Here is a 27512-nt window from a genome sequence, read left to right on the forward strand (position 1 = left end):
TCTCCATGGAGGGGGGCAGATTACTCCAATCGCTGGAAGTCTTCTGCCCTTCAGATATAATTTACAGTAAAACTAAAGGCTTTTGGATAGAGAAAGGGAGAGTTATACCCTCTGCCATACCCCATAGGGTAGATTTCCCTTCACTTCCTGTCCCATAACCAAAACAGGAAGTGAGAGGAAAGCCCTCTCCAAAGTGAGGGAATATCTCGTTGTCACCGTGTCCCCATTGGAAGAATTTCCCCCCCTCCATTCCTGTTCTGGTGACAACACAACATGGGGATTTTTTTTACTTTCGCTTTCAGTGATCAGTCGCCAGGACAAATTGAAGAGGCTTATCCTCCTTAACGGGGGACACAGGCAGCGATAAAGACCTGGCAGGGGTTCTAATCCCCTCTCCGCTATAGCCTTTGACCCGGCCATTTTGTAGATGGGCAACTCCTATCCTCATATTGATTCGTTGTTCCAAACGAATAACTACTGCAGTAGGGAACAGACACAAAAGATACACTCCGCATCTTTCCAAATAACTGTTCTGATTTATTATGACGCAATTGAAGGTTTTTTTTCTGCACATGATTACGTAGGTGTCACATTAATATTACAATTGTACGTTTATGGTAATAAGGGGCGTAACATAGGCAGGCTAATTCTAATCAGGACTCGGAAGAATGCAAACATGTACTGAAAACATTATTAGTGCCGTGCACAGTGAGGGCAGTGTGCAATACAAACAATATACAATACAATTATATACAGAACTCACAAATTTCCTTTACACTTTCAGTGATCAGTTGCCAGGACAGATTGAAGAGGCCGATCCTCCTTAACGGGGGACACAGACAGCAGTAAAGACCTGGCAGGGGTTCCAATCCCCTCTCAGCTATTCCCTTCCTATCCAAAACTGAAAGTGTTATTAAACCCACAACAGTAAGATCAGTCTGTGTATGCAGCAGGGGGTAGGCGACCTCGGCCCCTCCGTCTGTGTTGAAATTACAAATCCCATCATGCCTGTGATTGTCAGGGTCTTGCACTGTCTCATGGGACTTGTAGTTTCAAAACAGCTGGAGGGCTGAAGGTTGCCAACCCCTGATGTAAAGCATGCTTGTTATACTCACTGTGGAACCTAAGGGTTTAATCCTCTGCGTAGTGTAGAAAGGCTGTTTGATCCTGTCTTCTCTGATCCTCCCCTTTTTCCACTGTCCCCAATCCATCACCCCACAGAGCCTTGGAGTCAATCTGCACATGCTCAGTTTGTTTTGTATTGCTAGAGCGCTTTTTTTTTTTTTGTTGTTGTTGGGATGAGGTGAATGTGATCAGCACAGGACCAATCAGCACTGTCCAGACAGAGGGTCAGGGGTCCTGCGTCCATATAGGACAGCCAGAGGAGGATGAAAACTCCTCCTACAAGCTTTAACCAGACACCGATAGAAGTCACAAGACTGCTATATACTGCTGATAAGAAAAGGTGTTTAGCAGTTTATATTTACTAAGACCCCTTTCACACTAGAGGCGTTTTTCAGGCACTTTAGCGCTAAAAATAGCGCCTGACAAAAGCCTCGGCTGCAATCCCAGTGTGAAAAAAGACCGAGTGCTTCCACACTGGGGCGCTGCGCTGGAAGGGCGTCACAAAAATGTCCTGCTAGCAGCTTCTTTGCAGCGCTGTTGGAGCGGTGAATACACCGCTCCTAAGGCGCCCCCTGCCCATTGAATCAATGGTTTTAACCTTTTTCGGCCGCTAGCAGGGGTTTAAAAGCGTCCCGCTAGTGGCCGAATAGCACTGCTAAAACGACGGTAAGGCCCCGCTAAAAATAGTGGCGCTTTACCGCAGTGTGAAAGTGCCCTTAAATAATTGCATTTCCATGTTTTGTGAACTGTGGAAGGTGGAGGAGTACAAGGTCTCTAACATCCACCAGTTCTGTGATGTCGTCATGGAGGAGGGGAAGAGGACTCCAGTGACAACCTGTGAAGCTCTGGTGAACTCCATGCCCAAGAGGGTTAAGGCAGTGCTGGAAAATAATGGTGGCCACACAAAATATTGAGACTTTGGGCCCAATTTGGACATTTTCACTTAGGGGTGTACTCACTCTTGTTGCCAGCGGTTTAGACATTAATGGCTGCGTGTTGAGTTATTTTGAGGGGACAGCAAATTTACACTGTTATACAAGCTGTACACTCACTACTTTACATTGTATACAACGTGTCATTTCTTCAGTGTTGTCACATGAAAAGATAGAATAAAATATTTACAAAAATGTGAGGGGTGTACTCACTTTTGTGAGATACTGTGTGTATCAGAATCCCTACAACTACAAATGTGAAAAAATGCTGCTGAATATCTGAAGCCATTATTAGAGCTGCAAGTAGAAACAAAGTATCTTTTTCATTCTTTTATCAAAGGAAAGAACTCCAGTATGTAGATGAGGAAAGTTTAACCATTTAAACACCAAACATTTTCTGACATTTGTTGCTTTCAAGTAAAAATCATTATTTTCTGCTAGAAAATTACTTGGAACACCTAAAAAAAATAAAATTAAATATATATATATATATATATATATATATATATATATATATACATTTTTTTTTTCTTTTTTAGCAGAGACCCTACTAGAGAATAAAATGGTTGTTGCAATATTTTATGTCACACCGTATTTGCACAGTGGTTTTTCAAACGCATTATTCTTTTGAACAAATACACTTTACTGAATTAAAAAATACTAAACAGTAAAGTTACCCCAATTTCTTTTGTATAATGCAAAAGAAGATATTACACCGAGAGAATCGTGAACTTTATTCTAAAAAAAAAAAATTGTGATTCTCATTTTAGCCAGAATTGTGCAGCTCTAATAAAAAAAAAATATGTATATTATTTATTTATATATATATATTAATTAGAGGTGCACCGAATGGAAATTTTGGTGCCGAAAATGCAGGATGCACTTGGCCAAAAATGAACGTTTAAAAAAAAAAAAAAATTATAATTTTATATATAATATCATCGATATAAATGAATATTAATTTATTGGCACCTTTAGCGCAAGAAAAATGTATCCTTTTAGTAGGGGTGCAACAGATCGTCATCGATCAGTGATCCGATCCGCGGAGGTTGATCCGTACGGGACACCCGCGATCCGCGGAGCGCTCTGTGGCCTCGGCCATAGGAAAAGCAGCGGCTTCGGCCTAGCTCCGGAGCGGCGGCCATCTTGGTACACCCGGCGGCCGTTTAGCACGTGATCGCTCCGTCAAATGACGGATCGATCACTTGTAACAAACCGGCATCATGTCATGACGCCAGTTCCTGTCTCCCCTCTGTGTACTGATCTGGACAGTGGAGGGGTGAGATCGGATGGCAGCAGTGCCAATACTCTGCCAATACCCTGCCAATATACCCGCCAATACCCTGCAATACTCTGCCACACCCTGCCAATAGGGAGATTGTGGATATTACAGTGGGGGAGATTTTTTTTTTTTTGTTGATCCGAAAATGATCTGAACTGTGACTCCTGATCCGAGGAACGATCCGAACCGTGAGTTTTTTGATCCGTTGCACCCCTACCTTTTAGGCTTGGTTCACACTGATGCGCTGTCCGACATCGCATGTAATTCACACCGCACTGCTGTGCAAATCACATACCGATGTCTGTGCGATGCAAATTCAGCCATAAAGATTGTATGGCTGAACTTGCATCGCATTCGGACCAAAATCGCGCAGGACCCTTTTTTTTTTTTTTTGGTCCACACAAAAATCGGATCGCATGGGTGTTCACACTCATGCGATCCGATTCCTGTCCGAATTGACAGTTTGCACTGCAATATGCGAACCGATCTGAGGGTGTCCTTAACTTTGTATTGACACTCCCAGCGGTTCGCGCAAGGCAGCGTGAACTACCTGTGGGTCAGGTCTGGTGTGGTGCGGGAACCTGCAGTGGATTCGCAAGGTTCCCGCATCGCACCAATGTGAACCGAGCCTATGTATGTCTGCACATTGGTCCGTTGGGCTTCCATTATGGTGTTAAAAAATTCAGCTTTGGTGCATTTTTGTCAGTTAAAAAAAAAATAAAAACGCACCTCCCAGTTCACGTGCATTGAAACCGCATCATTAAAGCGGAGTTTCGCGGAAAAAAAAAATTTAGATGTCAGCAGCTGCAAATACTGCAGCTGCTGACTTTTAAAATAAGGACAATTACCTGTCCCAGGGTCCAGCGATGTCGTCACCCGAGACCGAATCGGTACTCGGGTGCTGCCACCGCCATTCTCACTGAGGGAATCAGGAAGTGAAGCGTTGCGGCTTCACTGCCCGGTTCCCTACTGCGCATGTGCGAGTTGCGCTGCGCGTTTATACTGGTCCCCGTTGTGTTGTGGGAACTGTGTATTTCCCACAGCACAACGGGGGTGGGCTGGGAGTCTACGGCTAGCTATACCCGGAAGTGGGTGCAGATACCTGTATTATACAGGTATCTGCACCCCCCTCCCCCCTGAAAGGTGCCAATTGTGACACCGGAGGGGGGAGGAATCCGATGAGCGGAAGTTCCACTTTAGGGTGGAACTCCGCTTTAACGCACCCTTGTTGCCTTTTTGATGCGGTTTTTGAGTCATATGACCTGACAGGCCAGGAAAGGCATTTATGACAGAATAGACTCACTAGGGTCATCACTACATTTCCCCGGTTGTGTCGGATCTTCTAGTTAGTTTTGTATTACTGATTTTTTTTTTCTGCATTAGGAGGTTGTATGTATTGTAGCATGTCTTGCTGGTCTTCGGTGTGCCAGGGATTATGGGACTTGTGGTTCTAGTGCTGTTCAGTGTTGGAGGTTGCCATTGGTGATTAGTGTTGATTTTTTTTTTTTCTCCAGTACTGTGAATTTTATATAAAAATGTTGAATGTTATGCATTGCTGTTTTGATAGTTGCTTAAAGAGTAACTCCACTTTTGTTGAGAAACAAACATTCCCCTCTGCTGATCTATGTACATTACAGGGATTTTTAACAAACTTTGTTGCAGATTCCTACTTTTTGTTATTCTGAAGAAATCCCTGTGTGTTTTGTATGTGTCCATGTGGGAAAGTGTATCTAATGGGAGTAGTTTCATAATTATCAGCTGCTGCACCTGCAGGGCTCTGCGGAAAGTGGCAGGGTCTGCATCCCCTTTTAGATGTGATTTCCTATTGGGAGTATCTCACCAAAAATTACACTTTTGTTGCAGGGGATGCCTGAAATCTGACTTGTAGCTTAGTGCTTGAGCCAATCACACAAGCAGGAAAAATGTTTTGGGGGGGTGTTCTGTACATATTCTGTGTACAGAACCCCTCCAGGGAGCCATATTGCATTTTACAGAAAATTACAGAGCTGCAGATTGAAAAGAAAAGGTTGTTTTTACAATATTCATATGCTATATTATTTCATTGCTTGCTATTTTTCCCCATTCATCTTTCAGGACAGCACCATAGAGAGACACCGGCTCCTCCCCTCTTAGGAAACACCGCCTTCCAATTCAATATTTAAATCTCATCCTCCCAACGGCCCCTCAGTTCAGGTGTTTCCTCCGGTGGGGAGACACTGCTTGGGAACCGTGGCGGATCAGTCAGGGAGACTGAAGCCAAAGATTTTGTGTGAGGAAGAGGGGGAGTCGGGTCTCTCTAGCTCTTTCCCTCTACTATTGTTTGTTCAGTTAGGTAAAGGCTGGGGAAGCCTTACTTACCTGTTTTTAAAACTGAATTGGCGCGCCTCAGCCTCTCTTGGGGAAAGAGACAGCTGAGGAGATCCGTGTTTCTTCTGCCCAGGGGGGCGCTGTGGGAAGTGCCTGAGTCTCTCCTGCTTGTTCAAGCAGCCAGCGTTTGAAGCTCTATGGCCGGGTCGGATGACGGGTGACGTCAGTTCCGGCGAGGGCGGGCACTTCCGACGATTTCGCGTCTTCCGGTTCCGGACGCGGGGAAAGAAAACGGACCGAGCGTTCGGCTGGTGCGACCCTCTTGCTTTGCTGTAGAGTCAGCTGTCGGGGGAAACGATCGACCACCATCCTCATGCTAAGGTAAGTGGAACCCTGGGGTGGTGTTCCCTTACCTAAATCCCGATAGCTTCACGGGTGTTCTCCCCTCACTGGTGGTCGGGGGGAAGGGGAGTGTGTCTGGGACCCTGGTGGTGGTTGGTCCTGGGGGGGGCACTCCTGGTGGTCCTCTGTAAAAGCACTGGTGGGATTGGGCATTTATGGCGACTCTCTCTCTTTCTTTTTCAGAAAGCCACAGAGAAAAGCAAGTCGCCTCATGGTTCAAAGAAAAAATGCCCCTCTTGTAGAGTTAGTATGGGGGAATCCTGGACCAAGGCACTTTGCAAGGAGTGCATTGATGGATTAGTCAGGGAACAGGCAGCAGAACAGGGTACAGATCTTGCTGCATCCGTCAAAGAGCTTTCTAGCACCTTTCAGTCCTTTAAGGCACTCTTTTCTAGCTTCCAGTTGCCGCAAGCCCAAAGCAGTCCTTTACCAGTGCAGCAGAGTGTTACACCTAGCCCAGTGGATACTCCCTCTGTTAGTGGAGAGAGACCAGGGGGCTCCAGAGTGGAAATTGAGGAGGAGCCAGATAGCACCGCTTCAGATTCTCAAAGGGAATCGGATGTGGAGGAGGTGGATGGGGAATCCACAAAAACCTCTCGCTATAAGCTTTCCCTGGACGAAGTGGAGGAGCTCTTGGGAGCTATTCACACCACTTTGGGAATTCAGGAAGAAAAGAAGGTGTTATCGCTCCATGACCAAATGTACAAAGGTCTTGGGGAACAAAAAAGGAAGGATTTCCCAGTCCATGATGTATTGGTTGAGGCCATAAAGAATGAATGGAAAGATCCTGAGAGAAAACCTTTCTTTTCAAGGGCTTTGAAGCGAAGGTTTCCTTTTTCAGAAGGGGAGTCTCTAGTCTGGAATAAGACCCCTAGGCTGGATGCTGCTTTTTCTCAGGTTTCCAGGCAAACAGATCTGGCCTTCGAGGACATGGGGGTTCTTGCAGACCCCATGGACAGAAGGATGGACTCTCTCTTAAAGAAGTCCTGGGATTCGTCACAGGGAAACCTTAAGCCTGCCATGGCGGTCACAGTAGTGGCCCGCAATATGGAATATTGGCTTACGCAGATAAAGGCGCATATTGAGGCAGGAACGCCAAAAGAGACTATTTTGGCTTCCTTTCCCATGCTACTTAAGGGTGTAGCGTATATTGCGGACGCTTCCGCCGAATCAGTGCGCATGTCCGCAAGGTCTTCAGCCCTCACTAATTCGGCTCGAAGGGCCCTATGGCTTAAGACGTGGCAAGGAGACAGCGCGTCTAAAGTTAAACTCTGTGGAATTCCCCTCACAGGAGATCTCTTGTTTGGCCCAGGTTTAGAGACCGTTTTAGACCGGACGGCCGATAAGAAAAAGGCCTTTCCCATTAAAAAGAAGTTTGGGGAGCAGGCTAAAAGAAAGTTTCGCCCTCAGAGAAAGTTTGAAACCCCAAAAGGAGAGCGGCAGAAAAAAGCTTGGGGGCAGAAGGGCAAGGGGCGGGGAGGGGCGATTTTTCGCCCTCCTGAACAGCCCAAGAAGACCCAATGACGGGGTAACCACGGTGGGAGGAAGATTGGGGGCCTTCCTCCCACAATGGGAGATGATCACCTCCAACCAGTTTGTGTTAGGGATCATAAGAAGAGGTTACCAGCTAGAGTTCTCAGAACCTCCTCAGCACAGACTTCTGGTCACCGAGCTGCCAAAGTGTGCAGAGAAAGCGTCAGCTCTTCTATCCTCCCTACAGGAGTTAGAGGAACAAGAGGTGATAGTGAGGGTTCCTGTAGAGGAGATAGGCAGAGGCTTTTACTCCCACATTTTTGTGGTCCGCAAGCCTTCGGGAAAATTCAGGCTTATCATGAATCTGAAGCCTCTGAATGTATCAATTACCTACAGGAAATTCCGGATGGATTCTGTCTATTCGGTGAAAGCGCTTCTTCCCCCAAATTGCTTCATGGCGTCAATAGACTTAAAGGACGCTTATCTGCACATTCCAGTCGCAGAAAGTTACCAGAGGTTTCTCAGACTGGCGGTGAAAACTGGGGAAGGAACGTTTCATCTACAGTTCAAAGCACTCCCCTTTGGACTATCCTCTTCCCCCCGCATCTTCACCAAAGTGATGGTGGAGGTCCTGGCTTTCTTGCGGCTCAGAGGCATCTCTGTAGTCGCGTACCTGGACGACCTACTCCTGTTTGCTCCTTCCCCGGAGCAGTTGTACCAGGATCTTCAGGTAGCAAGAGACAGCTTAGAAAACCTGGGATGGCTCTTGAACCTGGAAAAATCCAGTTTGGTTCCGGCCCAAAAGGTCACCTTCCTGGGCTATGTACTGGATTCGACAAAACAAAAAGTGTTCCTTCCAGCAGAAAAAATCCAGAAGGTGGACAGAGCAATATTACTGCTCCAGGGCAGCAGTCAGATCTCGGTAAGGAAAGCAATGTCAGCACTGGGCTTACTGACTTCCACGCTTCCGGCAGTTCAGTGGGCAGGGCTGCACTTTCGCCCCCTACAGCTGTTTATTCTGAGTGTCTGGGACCACAGTCCAGCATCTCTGGACTCCCTTATATCTGTGCCAAGTCAGGTCAAAAGGTCCCTCTGGTGGTGGAGGAAAGGGTCCAATCTCTCACAGGGCCTGGAGTGGGTTCTTCCAGTGTCCAGAACGGTTACGACCGATGCGAGCGGCACAGGGTGGGGAGCACACCTAGATTCCCAGATGATGCAAGGCACCTGGGAAAAAGAAGACGCAAAGAAGTCCTCGAACTGGAGGGAACTGAGAGCAATAGAGTTGGCTCTCAGAGCTTTTCAGAGAGAACTCCTGGGGCAGCATGTGAGGGTCCGTTCGGACAACTCATCAGCAGTGGCCTACATCAACAGGCAAGGGGGAACCAGGAGCAGATCCTTGTGGGGTCTGGCAGAATCCATCCTCAGGTGGGCCGAAGGGAGCATTCTCTCTCTCTCTGCAATACATCTGAAGGGGGAGCAGAACCACGTAGCAGATTTTCTGAGCAGAAAAATGCTGAAGGAAGGCGACTGGGTCTTGAACCAGGACATCTTCGAGATGATTACTCGGAAGTGGGGGGTCCCCTCCGTGGATCTCTTCGCCTCAAAGGCGAATACGAAAGCTCGTCTGTTCTTTTCCCTAAACAGATGGGACGGAGCAGCCGGGGTGGATGCACTAGCTCAGAGCTGGCGTTTCTCAAAGTGTTATGCCTTCCCCCCTCCCGTAATGATCCCAGCAGTTCTGAGAAAATTTCGGTCAGAAGACACAACCCTCATTCTGATCGCACCACACTGGCCAAGGAGGCCGTGGTTCTCCCTCTTGAAGAGTCTGACAGTGGAGCCTCCCTGGATTCTGCCTATCCGGGAGGATCTTCTCTCTCAGGGTCCAATCTGTTGCCCTCAGGTGGAGCGATGGAACCTCGCAGCGTGGCTACTGAGGAAGAATTGCTAAAGGGCAAAGGTTTCTCGGATCGGCTAGTGACCACTCTCCTAAATTGCAGGAAAAGAGAGACGCAAGCCATTTACCTAAGGGTGTGGAAACGCTTTAACAGTTGGTGCACAGAAAGCTCCTTCGATGTACGAAGTTCTGTAGCAGTATTAGAGTTTCTGCAGGCAGGAGCGGACAAAGGATTAGCCCTTAGCACCTTGAAAGGACAAGTATCGGCACTAAGCGTTTTCCTGGAAAAGCCACTAGCTATAGATCCTTGGGTAGCTAGGTTTTTTAGAGCTTTAGGCAGACAGAGGCCTGTTAAAAGTTCCCCATTCCCAGTGTGGGATCTTTCCTTAGTTTTACAGTCTCTTACAGGGGATCCTTTTGAGCCATTGGAATCCTGTACCTTGAAGTTGATCACCCTCAAAACTGTTTTTGGTGGCGATCACCACAGCAAGGAGAGTAAGTGAACTCGAAGCCCTTTCTATTAGGGCGCCTTTTTTTCAGGTTTTTCCGGACCGTTTGATTTTTAAAACGGATCCGGCCTTTTTACCAAAAGTGGCCTCTAGGTTTCATAGGGACCAGGAAATTATTTTACCTACCTTCTGTTCGAATCCTGTGAGGGAACAGGAGCATATTTTTCACAAACTGGACGTTAGAAGGTGCGTCCTTCAGTACTTAGATAGTACAAAACAGTTTAGGAAATCCGATTCTTTTTTTGTATTGTTTTCAGGGGCTAGGAAAGGGTTCAAAGCCTCTAGACGATCAATAGCCAGATGGTTAAGGTTGGCCATTAGCCAGGCCTATGTAATCGGGGGTTTGGAGCCCCCGGAGGGTATTAAAGCACATTCCACCAGGGCAGTGGCAACTTCTCAAGCAGAGTGGGCTGGTGCTTCTCCGGAGCAGATCTGTAGAGCAGCAACGTGGTCCAGTTTTTCCACGTTTGTGAAGCATTACAGATTGGACCTGCTGTCAGCCAAAGACCAAGCCTTTGGGCGTAAGGTGCTGCAGGCAGTAGTCCCTCCCTAAGGTAAGGTGCTCGCTTATCCTCTCTATGGTGCTGTCCTGAAAGATGAATGGGAAAAACGGAGTTACTTACCGGTAACATCCTTTTCCAGGAATCTTTCAGGACAGCACTAGTACCCACCCAGGTTTTTGATTGTCTATGAGAACTCATCGCATGAGAACGTCAGGTAAGATAAAGATTTGTATGACGTATTCTTGTGTCTCCCCAGCTGGCCGGAGGAACTCGTGAAGTACTGAGGGGCCGTTGGGAGGATGAGATTTAAATATTGAATTGGAAGGCGGTGTTTCCTAAGAGGGGAGGAGCCGGTGTCTCTCTATGGTGCTGTCCTGAAAGATTCCTGGAAAAGGATGTTACCGGTAAGTAACTCCGTTTTTTTTCCACTCTGGCGTTATCCTTTCGTTGTTTGCATATATGTATATGTAAGGGATCAATTAGAATCCGGTGTTTTCATTATTATATCAATCATTGGTTACATGTGTGGGGTTTTCCTTGTGTTATTTACTGTGGATGCAAAATAAAGCATGCTGCCCTTCATTTATAGTTATAGTGTGTATATAATAAAATAAAACTTTAATATATATATATATATATATATATATATATATATATATATATATATATATATATATATATATATATATATATATATATATACACACACACACATTATATTATACACAGTGCCTTGAAAAAGTATTCATACCCCTTGAAATTTTCCACATTTTGTCATGTTACAGCCAAAAACATAAAAGTATTTTATGTAATAGACCAACACAAAGTGGCACATAATTGTGAAGTGGAAGGAAATGATCATTGGTTTTCAAGTTTTGTTTTTATTTTTTTTTTTTTTTTGTTTTTTTTACAAATATGTGAAAAGTGTGGCGTGGGTTTGTATTTAGCCCCTTTATTCTGACTTCTAACTAAAATCGAGTGGAACCAATTGACTTCAGAAGTCACCTAATTGGTAGAGTCTACCTGTGTGTAATTTAATCTCAGTATATATACGGCTGTTCTGTGAAGCCCTCAGAGGTTCGTTAGAGAATCTTAGTGAACTAACGGCATCATGAAGTAAGTCCAAGGAACACACCAGACAAGTCAGGGATAAAGTTGTGGAGAAGTTTAAAGCAGGGTTAGGTTATAAAAGAATATCCCAAGCTTTGAACATCTCATGGAGCACTGTTCAATCCATCATCCGAAAATGGAAAGAGTATGGCACAACTGCAAACCTACCAAGACATGGCCGTCCACCTAAACTGACCGGCCGGGCAAGGAGAGCATTCATCAGAGAAGCAGCCAAGAGGTCCATGGTAACTCTGGAGGAGCTGCAGAGATCCACAGCTCAGGTGGCAGAATCTGTCCACAGTTTATCGCTCCAGAAATCTGACCTTTATGGAAGAGTGGCAAGAAGAAAGCCATTGTTGAAAGCCATAATAAGTCCCGTTGCGAGAAGCCATGTGGGGGACACAGCAAACATGTGGAAGAAGGTGCTCTGATGAGACCAAAATGGATTTTTTTTTTTTGGTCTAAAAGCAAAACGCTATGTGTGGCGAAAATCTAACACTGCACATCACCCTGAACAACCCATCCCCACGATTAAACATGGTGGTGGCAGCATCATGTTGTGGGGATGCTTTTCTTCAGCAGGGACAGGGAAGCTGGTCAGTGTTTATGGGAAGATGGATGGAGCCAAATACAGGGCAATCTTGGAAAAAAACCTGTTAGACTCTGCAAAAGACTTGAGACTGGGGCGGAGGTTCACCTTCCAGCAGGACAACGACCCTAAACATACAGCCAGAGCTACAATGGAATGGTTTAGATCAAAGCATATTCATGTGTTAGAATGGCCCAGTCAAAGTCCAGACCTAAATCACACTGAGAATCTGTGGCAAGACTTGAAAATTGCTGATCACAGATGCTCTCCATCCAATCTGACAGAACTTAAAACTGTTTCCACACATTTAAAAGTCGGCAGCTACAAAAAGTGTAGCTGCTGACTTTTAATAAAGACACACCTATCCCACGGTCCAGCGATGCGACCGCCCAAAGTCTTGCTTCTCTCTGCGGCGCCAGCATTGCAAGTGTGGGCGCCCGGCTGTGGATTCACAGCCAGGCACGCACTGCGAATGCGTGAGCCCCGCTGCGCGTTGTGAATGACCACGCAATCTTCTGGGACCTGTGACGTGTCCCAGAAGATTGCAGGGAGGGGGGGGGGGGGGGGGGAGGTGAACTTCCACACAGCACCGTGGCACCAGGAGAGGAAGTGGGAGCTGGCTACCTGTGAAAACTAGGACCCCCCTCCCAAATGTGGCATGTCAGGGGGTCACAAGTACTTAAAGCGGAAGTTCCATTTTTGGGTGGAACTCCGTTTTAAGCTATTTTGCAAAGATAAATGCGCTAAAATGTCACTCCCTCTAGATGTGCAAAGCTGGTAGAGACATCCCCAAAAATTACTTGTAGCTATAATTGCAGAGAAAGGGTGTTCTACAAAGTATTGACTCAGGGGGGCTGAATACAAATGTACCCCACACTTTTCACATACTTATTTGTACAAAAAAAAAATGTAAACCATTTATTATTTTCCTGCCACTTTGTGTTGGTCTATCACATAAAATCCCAATAAAATACCTTTTTGGTTGTAACAAACAAAATGTGCAAAATTTCAAGGGGTATGAATACTTTTTCAAGGCACTGTAGAAAAGAATTGGAAATGGCACATCTCATTATTCCAGCAAGGATCTGTAGGAACCGCTGTACATGACACGTCACTGCATTCAGGCCATGCCCCTATGTGTTTTGTCAAATCGTGACGTCCTCAGGAGACTCCTAAATTGTGGTCTGCAGTGGAACACTTTTCAGAGGGTGTTTGACAGGTGTTGAGAAGGCTGTAAATACATTGCATGCTTTGATTGTGTAGTATCACCAGGTAGTATTGCTGCCGAACATGCATGTGAACACCCCTGTCTGCTGCCTTTGCAGGTGCTGGGTGGCATTAAAAACAGTACATCCCCCCCCCCCCCCCCCCCCCAACCCCCCCCAACCCACAACTCTAAATGAGCCCTAATGATGGGTTATGGTTAATGGAAGGGTAATGGACAATGTTCCGTACTGTGAGCTGCTTGACGTGAAACACTAATGCCGAATTCTTGGCCTGACGCTATCTTATGCGTTAGATAAATTTCTGCTTTCTTTAAAACCCTATTAGGGAAGTACCTGCATTAATGCATAGCCATATGGAAAGGTATTCATATCTGTGTGCAGCAGACAGAAGATTTGCTTTTCAGCTGATTTTATAGCGTTGCTTGGAAGAGTTGGTCAAGAATCAGGCCCTGCAAAAAGATGTCTTGCCATTTTTGGTGAGACATCCGTTAAAGTTTTGCCACCATGCACACCAAATTATTACCTAGAAAAGCAGAACCCAAAAGCTAAGAAACATGAAGCCTGCATGCTGACTGGTTAGCTTTTCTGCCTTGTAGCACTGGGGTTCTTGGTTTTCATCCCAACCAGGACACTACCTGCAGATAGAAGGAGTGCATGTTCTCTCTGCCTATTCATTGGGTTTTCTTCCTGGTACTTGTTTTCCTAACTCTAAAGATGTGCTGGTAGGTTAATTGACCTTCGCATGTATGTAAGAACTTTTAGATTGTAAAACCCTTGGGCAGGACTGGTTTGACATGTACAGTATGTAAAGCACTGGGTATATTGTTGGCGCTGCGAGTAGATAATGAGGCCTATAATTGAAGTCACCAGGCATATCTGCTGCAAACCTAAGATTTGTCCTGCTGTCAACCTAGGTGGTAAATGGTACGCAAAGCTAGGAGGTCTTATTGCATTCTGACTCTGGATTAGAACTTTCAAATCTTTTATATAATGTATATGAACAGTTTACTGTACTTCAGACTTTAGGGGTACCAGACTAGGGCCAGTTGGAGTGAAAAATGTCCTGGCATCCAGTGGGAGTAAACAGTGCCCTATCTTTGGTGTCCGTGGAAGGAATAGTTCCTCATTGTCTGAGTCTTTTGGAGGGATAGTGCCCCATTGGTGGTGTCAGTGGAAGGATTTCTGCCCCCATCGTTGGTGTTGGTGGAAGAGTTTCTGCCCCCGTCGGTGGAAGGAATTCTGCCCCCATCGTCGGTGTCGGCGGAAGGAATTCTGCCACCCATCGTCGGTGTCGGCGGAAGGAATTCTGCCACCCATCGTCGGTGTCGGCGGAAGGAATTCTGCCACCCATCGTCGGTGTCGGCGGAAGGAATTCTGCCACCCATCGTCGGTGTCGGCGGAAGGAATTCTGCCACCCATCGTCGGTGTCGGCGGAAGGAATTCTGCCACCCATCGTCGGTGTCGGCGGAAGGAATTCTGCCACCCATCGTCGGTGTCGGCGGAAGGAATTCTGCCACCCATCGTCGGTGTCGGCGGAAGGAATTCTGCCACCCATCGTCGGTGTCGGCGGAAGGAATTCTGCCACCCATCGTCGGGTGTCGGCGGAAGGAATTCTGCCACCCATCGTCGGGTGTCGGCGGAAGGAATTCTGCCACCCATCGTCGGGTGTCGGCGGAAGGAATTCTGCCACCCATCGTCGGGTGTCGGCGGAAGGAATTCTGCCACCCATCGTCGGGTGTCGGCGGAAGGAATTCTGCCACCCATCGTCGGGTGTCGGCGGAAGGAATTCTGCCACCCATCGTCGGGTGTCGGCGGAAGGAATTCTGCCACCCATCGTCGGGTGTCGGCGGAAGGAATTCTGCCACCCATCGTCGGTGTCATTAAATGAGATGGTGTCCCAAGGCCCATATAAAGGCAAGAAAAGGGCTGCATTTGGCCCGCAGCTTGGATACCACTGGATTAGAGGTTGGTGAAAGACCAAAAAAGAGGGGCATAAATGGCAATTAGAGCCTGACAGGTACAGTTCCTTCCCATTCAGCCCAGAGCTTTAGTGAACCTGCATTCTTGCCTTTGCATGGTAAAACAACAAGTTTGCTTAAAGGATAAGTTTGCCTTTTCAGAAAAAATAAATAAATGCAAATTTTTTTTTTTTTGCAGGAGCCTGTAAAGCATTGCACAATCAACTAGCAGATTGCTGATGCCATGCAGGTCTCCTGCAGACCTGTCAGTATATCTGCTTGCTGCTCGTACCTCTTACGAGGATTCCAATGCATGCTGACAGGAAGGATGAATAAACTACCACAGTGCTCACAGCGCCATGGTAGTTCATTGAAAGCTACAAGCCGACATCTGCAAAGGCTCCTGGACCTTGTCGTTTTTGATTCACAGAGCGCTGTGAATGAGTGACGTGGGCGGAGCCACATATTAAAAAAAAAAAAAAAAAAAAATTGACAGTGGGTGGAGAAGAACCCCTTGCTTGCTGGCACAGCGGGGATCAGGGAGGTGCGGAGGCCGGTGCATTCATAACATGTTACACCCATATTCTGGGTGTAACGTTATGAAAACTGAACTTATCCTTTAAAGCAGGGATATGCAATTAGCGGACCTCCCAGATGTTTCAAAACTACAAGTCCCATCATGCCTCTGCCTCTGGGTGTCAGTCTTGCTATGCCTCATGAGTAGTTCTGCGACAGCTGGAGGTCTGCTAATTGCATATCCCTGCTTTTAAAGGATGTCTATGTTAAACTCTAAATAAAAAAAATGATATCCTCCACCCCGGCTATTTCTATTTAGTCGAAAAAAATCCACCTTTCAATGCAGATGGTGCTGCACGCTGTTCTGGAAGTCTCCGGACCGGTCAGGTTTCTATTTGCTGGCTGCAGACCTGAGTGTTCTCATAACGAAAAAAAAAAAAGGAGAGCGAGTCCTATGCTCCCCCTGTATACCGGGTGTTTTTTATTTTCATCACCTGATTAGAAGGGTGAGGGAGCTATGGGAAGGTGGCCTACGGAGTTCCCATGTAAAAGAAAATGTCCCAAATGCCGCACTTGCAGCAAAACCTGACCGTGTTTATGTTAAAAGCAGCCCCAGGCCGACATATTTCACCCCTGGGGCTTAGTGATGGAGTTAAAGCGGAAGTAAACCCATCCATAAATCAGTTTAATTTATGCCATGTGCCGGAAATGTAACAATCCCATTGGTTGTGCTCTCAGCCAACCTGCCAAACCATCCAATGGCTGGTGTCATAACTGATCACACGTGCAGCATCATGGCAGTTGTAGATTAACCCTTTCATGACTAAGCCTATTTTTGAAATTTGGTGTTTACAAGTTAAAATCCATATTTTTTGCTAGAAAATTACTTAGAACCCCCAAACATTATATATATATATATATATATATATATATATATATATATATATATATATATATATATATATATATATATTTTTTTTTTTTTTAGCAGAGAATCTAGAGAATAAAATGGAGATTGTTGCAATATTTTATATCACACGGTATTTGTGCAGCGGTGTTTTAAACGCAAATTTTTGGAAAAGGGACACTTCCATGAATTTTAAAAAATCCAAACAGTAAAGTTACCCAAATTTTTTTGTATAATGTGAAATATGATGTTATGCCGAGTAAATAGATACCAAACATGTCTTGCTTTATAATTGCACGCACTCGTGGAATGGCGACAAACTATGGTAGCTATGAATTTCCATAGGCAACGCTTTAAATTTTTTTTACGGTTACCAGGTTAGAGTTACAGAGGAGGTCTAGGGCTAGAATTATTGCTCTCGCTCTGACGATTGCGGCGATACCTCACATGTGTGATTTGAACACCTTTTACATATGCGGGCGCGACTTATAAATTGTGTTTAAAAAAAAAAATGTTTTTTTTTTTACTTGCTGTCACAAGGAATGTAAACATCCCTTGCGACAGTAATAGGTGGTGACAGGTACTCTTTATGGAGGGATCGGGGGTCTAAAAGACCCCCGATCCCTCCTCTGCACTTCAAAGTATTCAGATCGCCGAAAACGGCGATTCTGAATACTGTGTATTTTTTAAAATTCGGCGCCATTGGCAGCCGAGTAAACGGGAAGTGACGTCATGACGTCGCTTCCGCGTTTACAATTAGAGGGCTGGAACGAAGCCATTCATGCGGCTTTTAGCCGCATCGGTTGTTATATACAGATAGCCGATCGCCCGCTGGAAACAACGGTACCGGGATGATGCCTGCCGCTGCGGGCATCATCCCGGTATAACCCCCGAAAGCCGAGTACGCAGATGTGCGTACGGTCGGTGGGAAGGGGTTAAAGAGAGGCACCTTCCTTGGCTGAAAACGATAGGGGGGGTTTACTTGCACTTTAAGGCTTGATTCACATCTATGCATGTTGCTTTTGAGCGTTTTTGGAGTTTTTTTTGTGATGCTTGCCACGTTTTTGAGCAGCGTTTTTGTAGCGTTTTTGCCGCATTTGCGTTTTGTTTTTTGTTTTTTTTTAGACTGTATACAGTTTAAAAAAATAAAAAAAAACGCTGCAAAAACACTGCACTTGCGTTTTTGATGCTCCTCCATTGAATTCTATTACATGCAAAACACTGCATTTTGCATGAAAAAAAGTCCCTGACCCTTTCCAAAAATGCAGAGGTACAAAAAGGCATTGATGTGAACATGTTCCATAGGAACCCAAATTCCCATGCATTTCTGCAAAATGCAAAATGCATCAAAAAACACGCTAGTGTGAATGGAGCCTTACTCCATATGCGTGGTGAAATGCGTTGGTGGGGGCGTGGCCTGAAAAGAGTTAGGCCTGAGGCTGCTTTTACCGTAGACGCTGTCGGGATTTGCTGCAAGACCTTTTTCTCTTACATGCCTACACAGCTCTCTCCCAGCCTCCTCCATTCCAGTGGGGGTCACTGAACCTGGATAGTTAAGGAGCCTTGAGCCGTACCCCCAATCTATGTTCTAGGGAGCTCCTAGTTGGCGGAGCACAGCAATTAAGTGAACTGCCCAGCATGAGAAAAATACTGGTTCATTCAATTTGCTGGTGGCTGATTTTTCAATTTTTGGTAGCTGCTGTACAGTTGAGCCTCCGGACGTTCTCCTCCTATCTTTTGTTGGTGAGATCTCTGTGCTGAGTTCCCGGGGTTGCAGACCTGCTGGGGCCCATCATGAGAGACTTCCAACATCCATAATGGAACCCACAAAGGTGAGTGGGGAACACCCAAAACACCTAAGTAGCTTGGAACAGTGATCCCACTGGTGGGGTATTCAATACTTTTGAATGAACTGACCCTTTTAAAAAGTGGACAAGGCACGTTCAGTTTGTGGCAGTTCTCATTAAAGTGGAGGGCCACCCTGAAAAAAAAAAATTGCACCAAAAATCCTAAAAAAAAAATGTAAAAAATAAAATTTGAAAGAAAAAATGTTTCTTAAACTTACCTGAACCCTTGTTGCTAGGCAGTCTTTCTAATCTGCCTCTTCCTATTCCGCAGTGTGTCCTGCTCCTCGGTGAGCGGCCCCGTTGCCTTCTGGGAACTGTGTGTTCCCAGAAAACCACGGGGCCATTCAGAGCGCCACGCCGCTCACGCGTGCGCAGTAGGGAACTGGCACTGAAGCCGCAAGGCTCCACTGCCTGTTTCCCTTAGTTAGGATGGCGGTGCTGGGACCCGAGAGCCGAGGGTCCGGTCGGCCTCGGGCGGCTGACATCGTGGGCACCCAGGACAGGTAAGTCTACTTATTTAAAGTCAGCAGCTACAGTGTTTGTAGTTGCTGACTTTAAAAAAAAATTTCGCTGGCCGGAATCCCGCTTTAAATACGTGTTTTTCCCTCAAGCAGAACTGACCATGTTGAGGAGGGGGGGGGTGTAACTAGCTAGAGAACCTATTCTTTGAATTCCTCTTTCTAATGGGCCATGCTCTTTTAATTGCAGCATGTATTCCCTTGGCACCCAGTCTTGAAATCAATGCCTCTCCTTTGGGAAGTTTCAGTGATCACGCTGACATGATTACAGGTAAGTTGCATTAAGCAACCTTCCTGATTTGTGGTCTGCTGTAGATGAGAATTTGTTTTGTCTTAGCGGCTTAAGGAGGTGACCCCGTCAGTCCAACAAAAAAAAAAATTACAATCATTCAAGAGAAGAGGGTATTATATTCTCCTCTCTGTCTTCTACCTCCTCTTTGCTCCAGTGCTGCAGCCTCCATCCTTGGCTTTGGCATTCGGGAGTGCCAGATGTCTGTATCCTCCACCATGGCCTGTGGCTCCATCTTCCAACCCCCTACACTACTGCTATGTCCTGAAGCGTGGAAGAGGACATGGGCATCTGACACTCCCAGAAGTATTTGAATATCAAAACACTAAAACCGGCCATAGATGGATTAAAATTCACCTGGTTCAGCAGGAACCAGCTGAATTTCGATTCATATATGACCCTTCTTGTTCTATAGAAGTCTGTCATTAGATTGATTTCATTCATTTGATTGGATAGGTTATATTGCCACACACTGGAGACAATTGGACCAACCTTATCCTGCTTTTATTGTATTGTGATTGGAGCACCTCATTCTACCTACATACATTCCTTGCTTGCTTTCATCTTATAGTCTTAGATTTGGGCATGCCCCATGGGCCGGCAGGCGCAACTCCATTTGATGACGCACACAACCCTTTCCCCTTCCCAATTTGTTCTTATAATTGGTTACTTTGAAGTTTTTACATCTGACACATTTTTGTGGATACCATCTAAGCCAGAACTAGATATAACATATGATACTAGTGGATCTTGAAGAAGCGGGAGCCCCTGTGAAACGCGTAGATCTGCTGAATATTGGAGTGTTGCTCCTTTTTTGTACCAATATTTAATCTCTCTGGCTATAAACACTGTATTGTATTGTATAGCTTAAATGTTTTTTAAACGTTTGTAATAAAATAGATTTTCTTTGTGATACACTTGATGTGAATTTAACTCTCTGTGGTATATTTAAAGTCCCGTTTAGATGTATAAGGCCCCTTTTCACACTTGTGCAACTTGTCTTGCCACTTGGGACGGCAAAGTCGCATGACAAGTCGTACCATTCATATATGTGCGTCTTCAAGTCGCAGCGACTTCAAAGTAGTCCCTGCATTACTTTGGTCCGACTTTGATGCGACTTGAGGTCCATAGACCTCAAGATTACACTGCCATTGCTTCGTCAAAATCACACAAATTTCAAGTCGCAGAAGTGTGAAAGGAGCGTAAGAGTTTTCCATGTACAGTATCTCACAAAAGTGAGTACACCCCTCAAATTTTTGGAAATATTTTATTATATCTTTTAATGTGACAACACTGAAGAAATGACGCTTTGCTACAATATAAAGTAGTGAGTGTACAGCTTGTATAACAGTGTAAATTTGCTGTCCCCTCAAAATAACTCAACACACAGCCATTAATGTCTAAACCGCTGGCAACAAACGTGAGTACTCCCCTAAGTGAAAATGTCCAAATTGGGCCCAATTAGCCATTTTCCCTCCCCGGTGTCATGTGACTCGTTAGTGTTACAAGGTCTCAGGTGTGAATGGGGAGCAGGTGTGTTAAATTTGGTGTTATCACTCACACTCTCATACTGGTCACTGGAAGTTCAACATGGCACCTCATGGCAAAGAACTCTCTGAGGTGCTGAAAAAAAGTTGCTCTACATAAAGATGGCCTAGGCTATAAGAAGATTTCTAAGACCCTGAAACTAAGCTGCAGCAAGGTGGCCAAGACCATACAGCGGTTTAACAGGACAAGTTCCACTCAGAACAGGCCTCGCCATGGTCAACCAAAGAAGCCGAGTGCATGTGCTCGGCGTCATATCCAGAGGCTGTCTTTGGGAAATAGACATATGAGTACTGCCAGCATTGCTGCAGAGGTTGTAGGAGTTGGGGTCGGCCTGTCAGTGCTCAGACCATATGACGCACACTGCATCAAGCTGGTCTGCATGGCTGTTGTCCCAGAAGGAAGCCTCCTCTAAAGACGATGCACAAGAAAACCCGCTAACAGTTTGCTGAAGACAAGCAAACTAAGGACATGGATTACTGGGACCATGTCCTGTGGTCTGATGAGACCAAGATAAACTTATTTGGTTCAGATGGTGTCCAGCATGTGTGGCGGCAACCAGGTGAGGAGTAAAAAGACAAGTGTGTCTTGATTACAGTCAAGCATGGTGGTGGGAGTGTCATCGTCTGGGGATGCATGAGTGCTGCCGGCACTGGGGAGCTACAGTTCATTGAGGGAACCATGAATGCCAACATGTACTGTGACATACTGAAGCAGAGCATGATCCCCTCCCTTCAGAGACTGGGCCGCAGGACAGTATTCCAACATAACGACCCCAAACACACCTCCAAGAGGACCACTGCCTTGCTAAAGAAGCTGAGGGTAAAAGTGATGGACTGACCAAGCATGTCTCCAGACCTAAACCCTATTGAGCATCTGTGGAGCATCCTCAAACAGAAGGTAGAGGAGTGCAAGGTCTCTACCATCCACCAGGTCCGTGATGTCATCATGGAGGAGTGGAAGAGGACACCAGTGGCAACCTGTGAAGCTCTGGTGAACTCCATGCCCAAGAGGGTTAAGGCAGTGCTGGAAAATAATGGTGGCCACACAAAATATTGACACTTTGGGCCCAATTTGGACATTTTCACTTAGGGGTGTACTCACTTTTGTTGCCAGCGGTTTAGACATTAATGGCTGTGTGTTGAGTTATTTTGAGGGGACAGCAAATTTGCACTGTTATACAAGCTGTACACTCACTACTTTACATTGTAGCAACGTGTCATTTCTTCAGTGTTGTCACATGAAAAGATAGAATAAAATATTTACAAAAATGTGAGGGGTGTACTCACTTTTGTGAGATACTGTATTTGTTTGATGCAGAGTCCGGCACGGTTTCCATTCACCAGTTCAGGAGCGTTTCAGGCTCTGTTCACATGTATGCGAGTGTAGATTTGGTGCAGAGTCTGGTGCGGTTACCATTTAGCGGTTCAGGAGCTATTCAGGCTCCGGTCACATATATGTGGGTGTGCGGTTTTGGCGCAGAGTACGGTGCCGTTTCCATTCACCAGTTCGGGTGCGAACTTGACACTGAAATTGCAAGTGAATCGGACTGAAAAACGTTGATTTTAGGTTGATTTTTAAAAGGTTAGAATGTTTTGTATAACGGAAATGTACCGCCTGTTCGCTTGTGACGCAATATGCTGAAATTATATGTACACTGTATGAGCTGTATTTTGGACACTTGACATTCGGACACTAGCCGGGTCAGGTGGTCCACTTTTCGCCAAAAGTGGAATAAATCTCCCATAATTGAGTCCTTTGTCCAGCAACGTCATTTTACCAATATTCTACCTGCTACTTCGGCACAGGACCTTTTTCAGATTCGCACCGCATGTATGCGAACCGGCTTTTATTGAAGCCGGTCCCGTTTACGCTATGCGAATCAGATGCGGTTCAAAACCTGTCCGATTTGCATATGTGTATAGAGCCGGAAATTGCACCTGAACTGGACTGAAAAACACCCGGGACCCTTTTAAAAATTCGCACCACTACCGTCCCGCATGTATGTGAACCGTCTCCTTTGAAAGCTGGTCCGGTTCACGTTATGTGGATCGGATGCGGTTCAAATCGCATATAATTTGCATATATGTCAACAGAGCTTAAGCAAGCATTTTATTAAAACATGCCATTTGTTATAATACACAGTGCTGTAGCACACTATAAAGCATTTACAGCCTTACAAAGAAATGCAAGGACAGTAAATATAAATAGAAGCATACATTTATGAAATTTAGGGCTGAACAGTAGAGCACTCAGATAATTGTAAAATAGAAAGCTAGGGCAGTGAAGCCAAAGCTTGTTTGGAGCATTTGGAAAACAGACTAGGATGCAAGCAAGGTAGGTGTTTTGCTTTTAGAAGGTTGGGCATCAAGAGGCAGAAGTCTTAGCCCCTCCTCCGAGGCACATGTACAGGAAGTCATCCTCAGTTCAGCCTTGGGTTTTCCAGAGAGAAGAGAGTTCTCAGCTCTGGTGTTTTTGAAGGCTGGAGATTGAAGATAGAACATTCCCATCCAGATGCTGCTTTACAAGCCCCCCAAGAAAACATATTATTTGTTGCAGCCAACTGCTTACTTGGCATCCAACCAAGCACCAAAACATAGATTTTCACCACAGCCTGTGCTTTCTCCTCACCACCATGTACGCATGTCTCAATGCTTGGTGTCCCACCAGGACCTCAAAGTTGGAGAAGCTATGCAACCTTTCCTTTCCCCTCACAGCCCTATGGGTGCATCTGCAAGCTCAGCACCCCGCCAGGCGGCCAGACATGGGAAATCACTGCAGCCTCTGCTACCTTGTCCTACAAGAATATCTGCATGCTTGGTGAACCCCCAGGCCACCAGATTTGGAAAATCACTGCATCCTCTGATGTCTCCTCACGCCCATGTAAATGCTTCTGTAAGCTCAGTAACCAACCAGGCACCCAGATGTGGAGATACACTGCTTCCTCCACACTACCATGCAAATGTATCTGCAGGGCCAGTGTGCGACCGGACCCCCAGAATTCAAGATGCAATGCAACCTCTGCCGCCTCCACACTACCGTGCAAGTGAATGCGCATGCCCAGTGGACCACCAGGTTCCCAGTGTTGGAGAATCCCTGCATCCTTTGAGCTCTCCTCACGTACATGCAGCTGCAAGCCCAGTGTCCCAGCAGGCACCCAGATGTGGAAGTGCACTGCAGTCTCTGCTTCCTCCACAGTACCATTCACATGTATCTGCATTCCCAGTGAATCGCCAGGTTTTCAGATTTGCAGAATTGCCAAATCCCCCGATCTCTCCTCCAACCAATGTAAATGCATCCGCAAGCCCAGTATCTCACCAGGCACCCAGACTTGGAGATGTACTGCAGCCTCTGCTTCCTCCACACTACCATGCAAGTGTATCTGCTTGCCCAGTGAGTCACCAGGCTTCCAGACCTATAGATTCAAGGGAGCCTCGGTTTACTCATCACTACCGTTTAACTGCATCTGGATGCTCAGTGTCCCAGCCTCCCAGATTTGCAGAAACCCATCTGGTGTCTACTCAAAACTGTGTGAGTGAGTCTGCATGCTCAGTGTCATCCCAGGTGCCCAAACTTGTACATTCGGTGCAACCCTTGATCTCTCCACCCAGCCATAGAAGTTCCTCCTCATGCTCAGTGTCCAACCAGACTCCTAGACTTAAAGAATCGGTGCATCGTATGATCTCTGCTCCCAAAGATGTAAATGCAACCGCATGCTCGGTGCCTGAAAAGGCTTCCAGACTTGAAGAATCGCGGCAGCCTTCACATCCACCTAGACAACCAGTGAGTAGAGTGGTTCCGGGGGGATCTGCTGTGTCCCTGGTGGGGTTGCGTTTCCCTGACCTTCCATTTTGATATCAGCTCTTTCCACTAGAGCAGCAGACAGCCAGTGAGTAGAGTGGTTCCTGGGGGATCTGCTGTGTCCCTGGTGGGGTTGCGTTTCCCTGACGTTCCATTCTGATAGCAGCTCTTTCCACTAGAGCAACAGGAACATCTTGTGGTGTTTGACATCAGTCTATGTTTTAAAGTGCACCTGTACCTGATGTTGCACTGTGTACAGCAGCATAAAAAAATAGATTGTGTATAGCCTGTGTCTTAGAATACCAGGGAGGTGAAGCCTCCATCAATCTACATGTAATATCTCGCCCCCATTGTGTTTAGCTGGTTAGTGGGCATGGAGGAGGGAGTGGGCTGTCATTTACCACTGTGTATACGCCGACGTGTGTGACTCTATAGTCACATGGACTGCTCAGATGTGGTGGGGAGGAAATGCTCAGCATAGAAACTTACTGAAAACTGAGCATGTGCAGAGTTGCCACCACAGCTGCAAAATTCCTAGCTGAATTGGGGACATGAGCAGAAGGGGGAGAGAGAGAGCAGCAGGATCAACTAGGTTTTTTTCAGAATACAGAAAACCATCTCATAGTGGCTGAGTGAGTATGAATGGCATGTAATACAACATGTATTGAGAGTCTATATATTTTTTTTTTTTTTTTTTAATGTGGGTTTAGTGACACTGATGTTATGGAAATTGTATTTTTTGTATTTTGAACAAAGCAATTTATTGTAATATTTTTTTTTATATGGATGGATTTTAATAGAGGTTGATGGTTAATATCATGCTTTAGGTTTGCATTGTATTTAGCAGAGCGCAGGTAGACAAAGTGGCAGCAAAGAAGCCACATTGGCATATGATCCTAAGGATAAAATACATTTTTTTTTATTTTTATTTTTTTATTTTTGTCAATTGTTTTTGATAAAATTGATGTCATCCAGTTAGGGTTTTCCCATCTACCTTAACCTTGAGCTCCTGACATTTTGTCTCCCGACAGGCTGACCATTCTTCAAGTACAGTGCGGAAGAGACGGGATTCGTTCGGAATGTTTGACGGGTATGATAGCTGCAGTGAGGACACCAGCAGTAGCTCCAGCTCTGACGAGAGTGAAGAGGAGGTGGCACCACTACAATCCAGTCTCCCCATTATAAAAAACAATGGGCAGGTCTACACTTATCCCGATGGGAAATCTGGAATGGGTAAGTGCCGAGCTCCCCATTTACTGAAAGTATATTGCCTTTTTTTCCTGCAGGTTTAAAAGTGTTAGGAGATTCCAGGTTGGCTTCTGGAAGAGAGACCCAATTTTTATTTTCCTGTTTTTTTTTTTCTCCTCAATTTAAAGTGGAGTTCCACCCAAAAGTGTAACTTCCGCTCATTTGTCTCCTCTCCCCCCTCCGGTGCCACAATTGGCACCTTTCGGGGGGGGGGGGGGGGACAAGATACCTGTCTTTGACAGGTATCCTGTTCCCACTTCTGGGAGTCTGCGCCGCAGCCCGTGACATCACTGCGGGGCTCCCTCCTTCTCCTCCTCTCCCTGTCGCCAGGCCAGGAGCAGGGCCTCGCACATGCGCAGTAGGGTTCCCGGGCTGAAGGCTACACTGCCAGGTACCCTTACCCGCAATGGCGGTGGCAGCACCTGACAGCTGAAGCAACAACAGCTGCGGTGCCGACATCACTGGACTCCAGGACAGGTAAGTGTCCTATTGTTAAAAGCCAGCAGCTGCAGTATAGCTGCTGGCTTTTAATTTTTTTTTTTTTTTTTTTTCTTTGGGGGGGCGAAACAACGCTTTAAGGCACACACTAATTTTGGTAGCATGCTTATTAATATCGAATGTATGTATGTTCCTTGCTAATAAACAGTTTCACTTTAGGTTAATTGTGCAAATCCTTTGGCAAGTAAAATTTTAAAATTTTTAGGTTTACACTGTTTTAAAGCTGTTCCAGACATGCCAGTTCCTCTTCCCTCCTGTTCCCCTCACATTCGATCAGCAGTTTGTTTTTAAAATAAATGCGTATAGATGCTGTTTTTTTTTTTTTTTTGTTTTTTTTTTTTTGTTGTTTTTTTTTTTTGTTGTTTTTTTTGTTGGTTTTTTTGTTTTGTTTTTTGTACTCTACTAAGTCTGCTGTCCCTTGTCACCACCGCTTCTAGGTCTGGCACAGGGTGGATTTGATTTAAATCAAGTTGATTTTAAATCATAATTTTTAACCACTTCAGCCCCGGAAGGATTTACCCCCTTCCTGACCAGAGCACTTTTTACAATTCGGCACTGCGTCGCTTTAACTGCTAATTGCGCGGTCATGCAATGCTGTACCCAAACGAAATTTGCGTCCTTTTCTTCCCACAAATAGAGCTTTCTTTTGATGGTATTTGATCACCTCTGCAGTTTTTATTTTTTGCACTATACACGGAAAAAGACCGAAAATTTTGAAAAAAATTTATATTTTCTACTTTTTGTTCTAAAAAAAATCCAATAAACTCAATTTTAGTCATACATTTAGGCCAAAATGTATTCGGCCACATGTCTTTGGTAAAAAAAATGTCAATAAGTGTATATTTATTGGTTTGCGCAAAAGTTATAGCGCCTACAAACTAGGGTACATTTTCTGGAATTTACACAGCTTTTAGTTTATGACTGCCTATGTCGTTTCTTGAGGTGCTAAAATGGCAGGGCAGTACAAAACCCCCACAAATGACCCCATTTTGGAAAGTAGACACCCCAAGGAAATTGCTGAGAGGCATGTTGA

The 27512-nt window shown here is 45.6% G+C and overlaps 1 protein-coding gene across 4 annotated transcripts in view; it reads left to right on the forward strand.

The window, feature by feature from the left end:
• The window catches only part of MBTD1 (mbt domain containing 1), a 119647-nt gene that overhangs the window by 577 nt on the left and 91558 nt on the right, over nt 1-27512 (forward strand). For 3 of the 4 annotated variants that reach the window (XR_012236782.1, XM_073606693.1, XM_073606692.1), the window contains exon 2: nt 25765-25966. Coding sequence is in view for 3 of the 4 variants with exons in the window: in XM_073606693.1 (XP_073462794.1) it covers nt 25765-25966 (202 nt within the window). In the remaining variant the exon portion in view is untranslated. Of the gene's footprint in view, nt 1-19288; nt 19370-25764; nt 25967-27512 lie in introns of all 4 variants that reach the window. The other variant, XM_073606694.1, reaches the window with a different exon arrangement.

Source organism: Aquarana catesbeiana, linkage group LG12 (genome assembly GCF_042186555.1).
Source record: "Aquarana catesbeiana isolate 2022-GZ linkage group LG12, ASM4218655v1, whole genome shotgun sequence".
Taxonomy (NCBI): Eukaryota; Metazoa; Chordata; class Amphibia; order Anura; family Ranidae; genus Aquarana; species Aquarana catesbeiana.